This window comes from Ictalurus punctatus, chromosome 27 (assembly GCF_001660625.3).
Source record: "Ictalurus punctatus breed USDA103 chromosome 27, Coco_2.0, whole genome shotgun sequence".
Taxonomy (NCBI): domain Eukaryota; kingdom Metazoa; phylum Chordata; class Actinopteri; order Siluriformes; family Ictaluridae; genus Ictalurus; species Ictalurus punctatus.
The window spans coordinates 2,925,001-2,935,266 of NC_030442.2; the positions used below are offsets into that span (position 1 = coordinate 2,925,001).

The 10,266-nt window shown below is 43.5% G+C and overlaps 2 protein-coding genes across 2 annotated transcripts in view; both read left to right on the top strand.

Moving 5' to 3' along the window:
• Positions 1 to 2,301, top strand: part of shoc2 (SHOC2 leucine rich repeat scaffold protein) — a 14,163-nt gene extending 11,862 nt beyond the window's left edge. Inside the window, exon 9 of the mRNA XM_017458929.3 lies at positions 1 to 2,301. This exon is cut by the window's left edge and continues 406 nt beyond it. The gene's annotated coding sequence lies outside the window, so the exon portion shown is untranslated.
• A 2,282-nt stretch (positions 2,302 to 4,583) lies between these two features.
• Positions 4,584 to 5,963, top strand: adra2a (adrenoceptor alpha 2A). Its single transcript, XM_017458945.3, has one exon. The coding sequence runs from the start codon at positions 4,725 to 4,727 to the stop codon at positions 5,925 to 5,927; it is 1,203 nt and encodes a 400-aa protein (XP_017314434.1). The 5' UTR covers positions 4,584 to 4,724; the 3' UTR covers positions 5,928 to 5,963.
• The last annotated feature ends 4,303 nt before the right edge of the window (positions 5,964 to 10,266 follow it).

The window sequence follows — 10,266 nt, forward strand, 5'->3', positions numbered from 1 at the left end:
ACACACACACACACACAAAACAAGAACTAATAATATTAATAATAATAATAATAATAATACTCGTGTTCTGCTTCACCGAAAGAGAAGGGGAGGCTGATTTATTCAGAACAAATCCCAACACGCAAAACATTTCAGTTTCATTTCAATCCACTAACTAGTCAGATCGCACCGGACCAATCGTAACGCACCTGGAAGAGAACGCACTCTGAGAGGGAAGACGTGAGCGTTTACCGCAACGACGATAATATTAATAATAATATGGATCGTAAGACTTGAAGGGGAGGAAACCACCTCGGATTTGGACGTCGCTAAATCGACGTCGTGTTCGGACGAAGCGCGAACTCACTCTCTCCCTCCCTCTCTCTCTCTCTCTCTCTCTCTCCCCTCCCTCTTTCTCCCCTCTCTCCTCTCTCTCCCTCCCCTCCCTCCCCTCCCCTCCCCCTCCCTGAGCATCGAACCCACGTTGCCAGCTTTGAATTCCTTCTTGTTTTCAAAACAGTTGTATGCAAAAACGCATCTTCGTTTCATTTCACCGTTTGCTGCTGCTGCCATAATCTTTTTTGGGGGGTTTGGGGATTGTGTTTATCCTCTTGATATCCCCAATCAGTTTTTTATTATCATTATTAAACAACCATCGCCATGGTTTATGTTTTTGTACAGAGGTTGTTGGGTAAGTGCGAACAAGTGTAGTCGTGAAAATAACCCTTTTTTATATATATATATATATATATATATATATATATATATATATATATATATATATAAAAAATATACACACACACACACACATTGAAATTGTGCCTATCCAGCATGAAAGGCTGGTTTGTTTGTTTTTTTTCTTTTCGGAACGTAATTGCTCTTGAGGTGTTTCATACGGAAAAAAAAAAAACAGTTTTTGCAAAAGCATAATTTATTGAATGATTCCTTTATCTAGCATTTTTGTCTTTTATTTTATTTTTTAAACACGCACACACAGTTTCCTGTTGGCGTTTAGTCGATTCAACGAACATGTCGCTTAAGTTTGAAATTTGCTCCGGGCAGGTTTCGTCTAATTCTTTTAAAACGATTCTAACCATTTAAGCTTCACTTCAACGCCAGAGTCTCGCCTTCGATAACGAAATAAAGCAGAAGACAACGACTCTACAGCATATCTTCTACAGACTATCGCTTATAGGATCCGATTATCGATCGAGTCGAAAAATCCGGCAGGTCAATTCCCCAGAAAATCGTGTTCGGCCAAATAAAAGCATATCGGAGATTTCGCAAATGAAATCACGCAAGTTTAAACTCATGCGGGGAGGGAAAAAAATCAAAAACGTAGCTAACTCGGATCGTTTAAGTGGTTTTTGTTTTTTTCAGTGGACGGGATTAACGATTTGAGCGGTTTAAGCACTCGGAAAGCTCGGATCGTTTTCTTTAGCGTTTCGCTTTTATGCACTTTGTAACTAAATCCGGCGTCGACTTTAAGAGGTGTGTGTCTCGTGCTACCGGGGGGCATTTTTATCCTATAGTGAAGTATTTTACACTTTATTTAATCACATGAACTCATTTGGTGGTTTTTGTTTAAAAACGGAAATTTTGGTTTGTATGTTGTTTTTATTAAATCATTTTTTTTTTTTTTTTTGTCAGTCACTGTGCGTTACGAAGCGTCCATATCTCTGGTATTATCATTACTTTGTTTTTGCAAAGTGTTGAAAGTTTAATTATGACCCTTGGTTATTTTTTTAACAATTTGAATGGAATTGTTTTTATTTAGTATTATATCAATATCAAGTGACTGTATGTTTAAAAAAAAAAAAAAGAAAAAAAAAAACAATTCCTGTGTAGTTTATCAAACTTTTTTTTTTTTTAATCATCACGTCCACACTCGTTTTATTTTGTAACTTTTTTTTTTATCATCATGTATTTTTTATTTTGTGAAGACTTTTCCATCAGCAGCAGCATATCTGAAACAGCAGAGCATGATGGACGCCGTCGCTGCTTTCGATCTGTTGCTGGACCTCTAACACACACACACACACACGATGCTGTACACACACGCAGAGTTATTAAGGACTTGAGCGCACAGGTGCGAGCGCAGCACGGACCGTCAAACGAAGACTTGTAAAAAGGGCTTTCTTTTTTCTGTTCCCCGCTCGCAGACACGCCACAGGCATCGCATTCCCAGTTTTGTATAAAAGCTTAGACGAAACAAAGTGTACATTTGATTTTCCTCTTTTGTGTAATTACAGTTAGCTGTTAACGAGATGGAGTTATTATTATTATTATTGTTATGTGGAAAATAAATGCCTTCGATGAGTACCGAGTGCTCGTGTCCCGTTTAAGACACACACTTCCTGTCTGTCTGGTGTGTGTGAGATGGGGACGGGACCGCGACCAACAGAAGGGAATCGGGACAGTGATGGAGACGACTGTAGTGGTAATGGGGCAGTGAATGGAACAGTGAAAGACAGGAGGATGACGAGGACAGGATGGGGACGGAGACGGGGTGGAGACTGAGACGGGATGAAGACACATGGGGTGGAGACAGGTGTGTGCAGAGACTGACGTGGGGTGGTGCAGAGAACGTGACGGGGTGGAGACCGAGACGGGGAGGTGACTGGGGTTGAGACAGAGGTTTCTTCTTAATACTCAAATTAATGCTTCCTCATTTCCTCAGTCCTCCAGCCTGTAACCCGGAAATTGATCGAAGTCAACCATCTTGAAGGACATATCAATTCTCTAATTGCACTGCGAGGAGCGAGGAAGTGTCCAGATGAATCAGGAGTGAGGACCCACGGGTGTATCCTAGGCGGAAGTGTTTATTGTCGAAAACCCTGATGCACATACAAATTCCCCTCCTCTTTTACACCTGCCACAATCTCGAACAAAAACCTCATCTTATTGCTTAGGGGACAGTCTGATCCCTGAAGGTTCAATAATGACAGATCAGATCAGATCAGATCAGATAACATTCCCCAGCTGCATTTCTACCAGTTCCGTCTCATTCTGCTTACAGCCGCGTGTTTATAAAGCAGCTCCACAGGATGCTGGAGGAGGATGTTTGTGTGTTTTTGGCCATTTTTCCATCGGTGTGTAATGGATAATACATGAGGGAGGCTCAATCCTGTTTAAATCCTTGTTTTAGTTATTGTGCTTGCAGCTGTTTGAAAGAAAATAGTCAGGAAAAACAACGGTTCTCAGGGAACCAGACGCCCTTCATGAGGAGTGTTCCGGATGCAGGAGTTTTGTGGGTAAGAAGGAGCTCTGTGTGTGTGTGTGTGTGTGTGTGTGTGTGTGTGTGTGTGTGAAGTGTACGAAGTGCGTTTCTGCTGCTGTTCCTGTGTATGAAGTGTAATATGAGAAGTGACCAGCAGGCGTCGCTGTGCGCTCGAAGCACCAGCAACTTGTTATACCGAGTCTGCGTAGTGCGCATGCGTGACACTGAGACACTGACAGACGAGATGTTCGTTTTTTTTTTTTTGTTTGTTTTTTTTTTAAAACACATTAAAGCGCTGTGAAGTATCAGACAGCATAATAATAATGAGAAGAAAGTATTTATTTAGTCTACGGCAGTCGTTTTATGTCCAACAAGTACTTTCAAACATTTAAGACGCTGATTTGCATATGGATTAAGCTATTAGCATTTACAGGGTATGAAAGGGGCGACAGAAAATTAAATACCAACTGAAAAAACCCCGAAAATCTACAAGTTAAAAAAAAAAACCCTGCAGTGTGTTTGTATTTAAAATATTATATATAATTGAGTTATTTCTGAATATTTACTGCCTGTCAGAATTCAGTGCGTCACGTTGCTAGTTTTGCACTTTAATGCTTTTCATTATTACTGAAATGTTATAAACTTGTATCCATTTAAGCTTATCTACGTGAAATTATTATGTTTTTGTTTGTTTTTACGTTCAATTCGTTACAATGAAGACGCTGCGTGTACTTTTTTTTTTTTTTGGCGTTTCCCCCACTCTGACCTGTCTCTGTCGCCAAGCAACAAACCCCGCCTTCCAGCTCTATCATTGGCTACGCCCTTTCCAACTTCCTCATTAGGATTGGGCTCAATGCTTCCGAATAATAAAACGACTAACCAATCGCGTGGGACAGGGCGGGATTTATGGAATACGGGTAGGAAAGCAAGTAAATAAATAACGCACCTGTGCCTGGTTACCGGGCGACGTCTAACTTGGAGGCAACGCGGTGGGTGTTTTTTTTTTTTTTTTTTAATCCTGGAGAAGGAGGGAAACGAGGGGAAATGAGGGAGTGGCAGAAATCCGGAGAAAGAGAAGTGGATCTGGCCACGAGCATGCAGAGGAGCAGCAGATAAATATTTGATCTGATTAGACTGAGCTGGAGCTGAAAGGAGGAGCAGGATTCAGGAACTAATGACATGAACGCACCTGCTGAAGATGCTGGAGATACTTTAAAAGAGAAGTTATGCGCATCAGAAGTACTTTTTTTCCATCTCACGAAGGCAAGTACATTTTTTTACTCACTGTTAACTTTTGTAAAAGCATCATATGCACAATTTTTTCCCCTCCCTGTAACAATAACTAATTTCTGTACCATTTGTGTATCATTTGTATTCTAGGACAGAGTAGTGATGTTATGAAATCCACCCACAGTCCATGAGTAAAGATGGAAAGCCCATTTTCAGTATGATCTGACCACAGGTCATCCGTCGTCGTCGTGGTTGTTAATTCCCCAGTTGATTTATTTCTGGACGGGAAGTGAGCATGGGGGCAGTGGGGTGCCTGAACGTGACCAACGGGACGAGTGGTGGCGTGCCGTATCCGTTCCAGGTGTCTCTGGTGGTGCTCGTGGTGCTGCTCATCCTCCTTACAGTGTTCGGTAACGTGCTGGTGGTGATCGCCGTGTTCACCAGCAGAGCCCTGAAGGCACCGCAGAACCTGTTCCTGGTCTCCTTGGCGTCGGCCGACATTCTGGTGGCGACACTGGTCATGCCGTTCTCGCTGGCCAATGAGCTGATGGGCTACTGGTACTTCGGGCAGGCGTGGTGCGAGGTGTACCTGGCACTCGACGTCTTGTTCTGTACCGCCTCAATTGCGCACCTGTGCGCCATCAGCCTGGACCGCTATTGGTCCATTACGCAAGCTGTGGAGTACAACCTGAAGCGCACGCCGCGCCGCATCAAGTGCATCATCCTGGTCGTGTGGGTTATCGCCGCTGTCATCTCCTTCCCGCCGCTCATCTCCATGGAGAAGGAGGGACAGCAGGAGGTGGGGCGTCCCCTGTGCAAGATCAACGAGGACAAGTGGTACATCATCTCGTCCTCCATCGGGTCCTTCTTCCTGCCCTGCGTCATCATGGTGCTCGTTTACATCCGCATTTACCAGATCGCCAAGAGCCGGACCAGAGGCAGGCGACGAAAAGAGGAAGAGGAAGAACGGAGGAGGAACGATGCCCAAAAGGAGGAGAACGGCGATGGACAATGCCATGAGAAGCTCAATGGCAAGCCGGACGACAAGGACAAGGGCGACGTCAACGGCGTGGACGTGGAGGAGTCGTCCTCGTCCGAACGCAAGGACGACAACGCTTGCTCCGACAAGAAGAAGCGAGCCAAAGGCAAGACCAAGCTGAGCCAGATCAAACCCGGCGACGAGACGTGCAAGCGGTCCACGCGACAGAGCGGCAATCGCGGCCGCTGGAAGGGCCGCCAGAACCGTGAGAAGCGCTTCACCTTCGTCCTGGCCGTCGTCGTCGGCGTCTTCGTCGTCTGCTGGTTTCCTTTCTTCTTCACGTACACGCTCACAGCGCTCTGCGACTCGTGCTGCGTTCCCACCACGCTCTTCAAGTTCTTCTTCTGGTTCGGTTACTGCAACAGCTCGCTCAACCCCATCATCTACACCATCTTCAACCACGACTTCAGGAGGGCTTTCAAAAAGATCCTGTGCCGAGGAGAACGCAGGATCGTGTGAATCGGACCGGTGTTGGTATTTTTTTGTGTTTGTTTTTTTTTTTTGTTTGTTTGTTTGTCTTGTAGCGTGTTGTTCTGAACGTTGACCTTTTCCGATCCCCGCCGTGTTTTACAGCCAGTACCGAACACAGTGTGCACGCTTTACGCCATGACGATGATGGGGGAGATGAAAAAATATATATAAATGAAAGATCTTGTGCCAAGGACGGTGCAGGAGTGTCGTGTGAATCGGACGCCGCCGCGTCGGTGTTGGAACTGATGTTGGTTTTTAACACTGACGTGGGAATCGTTTCCCTTTTCGAACTTTAACCGACAATCCATTACGACAAGACAAACACGTCAATGTGTAAAAAAAAAAAAAAAGAAGAGTAACTTCCCACCGTTTTTTCTTTTCTTTACAGCTTGTACGGAACACAGCGGACTGCGATTTAACGAAGCTGCGTTAGTCTTGATTTACGGCGCAGTAACCAGCCAGAGGGGGAAGTGTGTTCAGCAAACAGTAATACACGTCGTGCTGTTGAAAATAATCGGCCCTTGATTTGACACCTGCTTTTTTTTTTTTTTTTTGTATTGTACATCAATAGAGTGATAAGAAGAAAACGCTCTCCGGTGCTGTGCTCTGTAAATATCACAAATCACACAGTGGGAACCTGCGAGCAAGGCACACACTTCCACGCCGGTCAATCTCATTAGCGCGAACGTGATGCGTATGTGTTGTCATGGAAGGTGAGGACGTTTTACCGTCTAGGGAACATCAGAAAATGTGAAAATGAATTTCGTTCCTGACCAAAATTTGATGTTATAGACTCGAAAAAATGAAGAATAAAGACTATATAGACAGAAAATACAATTTTTGTTATTACTATTATTTTTTTTTTTCAATTCTGAATGAATAGTCCTAGACGTCTCGTCTCGTCTGTGCTGTCGTGTCAGGTTTTGTAACTTCTCGGATACGGATTTATATTTTTCCTCGGAGCACTGAAACCTAATCTGTTGTGAAATTGTTGATACTGCTCAACGTGACAAAACGACCCCCCCCCCCCCCCCCCCCCCAGGAGTAACGATTCACTTTATATGAGCCCTTAGGCAAATTGACGTTGCGCCGATCGTACACGCGCCAAACGGGCTCGTTTCCAGGCTCTACGTTTCACTAAACACTATAAAGATGAATGTTAGTGCAGTCTTGGTAAGAACATACTGTCACTCTGCTGTAACATACGTAATGAATATGCAACGGATTGCAGATACTAAAGCGGTGATCAAATATACTGGTGGTGTATTTGACGTGATTGAGGTTTACGTCCAGCTTTGAGTAATGTTTTTTGTTATTCTTTTCCCCCACACTGTGTTAACCAGGTAGTAAAAAAAATCACAGCCAACGTATTTCGAGGAATGAAAATGAATTAGGCAAACGAACAGAGTTGTTCCCTGGTAATCATTTTAAAAGTTCTGCTGCCAGTAAATAAAATGCAGAGTGCTCAGATATGAAATGAAGCTCTTCGGACAAAAGAGAACCCACTTTCGTTAGCGTGGAAGAGTACGGGGTGCTCACACTGAGCTGCACACGGAGCTGCGCACGGAGCTGCTGGTGTTGGTTGGGGGTTGGTCAGAATTCCTTCAGGAGGAGAGGAGAGGTGGGGTTTTTTGGTCAGAATTCCTTTGGGAGTGAGTGGGACTGGTCAAAATGTGATCATTTTATTTGATTTCTATTGTTCTTTTAATAATACAGTCACAAAGCAGCTTTACAGGGATTAGTCAGAGTTCCTTTGCGAGAAGGCAGGATTGGTCAGAAATCCGTCTTGAGAGGTGGGATTAATCAGAATTCCTTTACGAGAGCAGGTGGGATCAGTCAGGATTCCTTTGCGAGTACAGGTGGGATCAGTCAGGATTCCTATGGCAGAGCAGGTGGGATCAGTCAGAATTCCTTTACGAGAGCAGGTGGGATCAGTCAGAATTCCTTTACGAGTGCAGGTGGAATCAGTCAGGATTCCTTTGCGAGTACAGGTGGGATCAGTCAGGATTCCTATGGCAGAGCAGGTGGGATCAGTCAGAATTCCTTTACGAGAGCAGGTGGGATCAGTCAGAATTCCTTTGCGAGAGCAGGTGGGATCAGTCAGAATTCCTTTGCGAGAGCAGGTGGGATCAGTCAGAATTCCTTTGCGAGAGCAGGTGGGATCAGTCAGAATTCCTTTGCGAGAGCAGGTGGGATCAGTCAGAATTCCTTTGCGAGAGCAGGTGGGATCAGTCAGAATTCCTATGGCAGAGCAGGTTGGATCAGTCAGAATTCCTTTGCAAGAGCAGGCGGGATCAGTCAGAATTCCTTCAAGAGAACGTGGGAGCAGGATTTAAAAAAAAGAAAGGAAAGAAACAACAGTTTAATGCACACCTCTACACCATAGTAACTCATGCGGCGTGTTTTGTATCATTATCCTGCAACATGAAGTGACCTCAAGTTTAGAGTTTGTTTATTATTCGATATTTGGCCTTTTTAATGGGGGAAGTCCTTAGATCATTTTTTGTGTAATTTGAGAGTGTTTTTTTCATTCTAGAACATGATGACCTGCTTTACTTTCACTTTTTATTTTATTTTTTTCCTGCTGCGGATAAACAGCAACAGAACCCGGATTCACGTGTCACTTCTAGAGTCTAGGTCTTGTTTTAAGCTCTGTTGTACACGAACAGACTGTACACTGACGCACAACTAGCCAAAATACCACCACCAAACCAAATGTACATTTCCTTTTGAGTCTCCTGAAATAAACTGAGTGTACCCTATATGACTTGTGAGGCTTCTAATGAATGAATTTTTTTTTTCTTTTCTTTTTTCCCCCTGTAGTCCTTCTCATGTCTAGTGCTTCTAGGCTAACAAGCTACATTCAAGTGTTTTCCAAGCACTAAACACACCTGATTCAGACCATTAGCTAAATAGGAAAGCTCTCTGAATGGAATGCGTTTGAGCAGGGAAAACTGTGCGGAGTGCCAAGTGAATGTAAACAATAGGATCCTCGATAGTTTCCTAAAGTGTCTCATGTACGATGTGCAGATCTGGGATCTGTTTGCCTATGAAGAAGTATTCGTGATGACCCTGAACGTAATCCATTTATAATTTAATATGCTAGCCGAGCCTTCAACTAAAACTGTAGATTAGACAGCAGATTTACTGTGCCATATACTGCATCCAGCAATCAATCAAGTATTTTTTCGCTCTGATCTCATACAGCTACAGCTTCTTACTGACACAAACCAAACTGGGAAAAGACAAAAAAAAAAAAAAAAAAAAAAAAAACAACTTGGAAAGATTCTAGGGAAAAAGGTCACGTATGTCAATTTCACTCAAATACAAGCATGTCTTGGCGACTGAGGGCTTGACCGCTGCTCTCGAAGGGATCAGGTTTCAACCAGACCCGAATATTTAGGGCGACGACGACACAACAAAAGCAGTGTTCCCAGCGATGTATTCCATGTTGGTTAATGAAATGGCTCAGCAGTCAGCTTCGGGCCATTTCTGTAGCATTGGGTTGGGAAATGTATTTGCAACTCAGTGAAAGGTCAATAGAACAGTTTTGGTTTTTTTCCTGACTGATGATTTTGAGATTAAAAAAAAAAACAAAAAAAAAAAAACAAAAGCGCTTTGCTTTTCGTACCCTAATGTAGTGCTCACTGAAATTAGTCTTGTTATACCCTTATTGCCGTCCCCAAGGAGAGCCCCGCCATATGGGGGCCTGAACTAATGACATTCTGGGCAGATGTGCACCTGTGAGCATTTGTGGCCTAACGTGCCTTTGTCATCAACTCGCTTTCCCATCTGTGCTAGCAGTTTGCTTCACCGACATGTAACACATTACCGCTGTCCAAATGTGTAGCGCTTGGCCCAACTCCAAAATGAGGTTTAAATTCCGCCTAAACGCAAACCAGCCACAAGTTTCATTTTCACTTTGTTTTTTATTTTAATTTAATTTTAGTCCTGCTCGTGTGAATAAGCTCTTTCACATAACGGAGGTTTACTTACATACAGTCCACAAGACGCATTACTAACCAAATTTACACAAATGAAGCAGTTTGAAAGTTTCTTAATCCTGTGTCGTTACCTGGATGATCGACGACCGTTTTTGTGGTTTGTGATAGTTGTTCATGAGTCCCTTGTTTGCTTTTAAAGCATCTTCTGCATGTTTGAGCCCCTTCCAACTGTATCTTTTCACACCGAGGGACTCGTACACGACTATTACAAAAAAAGTGCAAACGTTCACTGATGCATTAAGAGCAGAGGGGGGTGTAAACCTTTGAACAGGATGATCGGTGTAAATTCTGTATGTTAATCTATATGTGTATTTGTGCAAGTT

What these genes read in the sequence shown, in the direction of transcription:
- adra2a (XM_017458945.3), top strand. Translation starts at nt 4,725, where the DNA reads ATGGGGGCAGTGGGGTGCCTGAACGTGACCAACGGGACGAGTGGTGGC.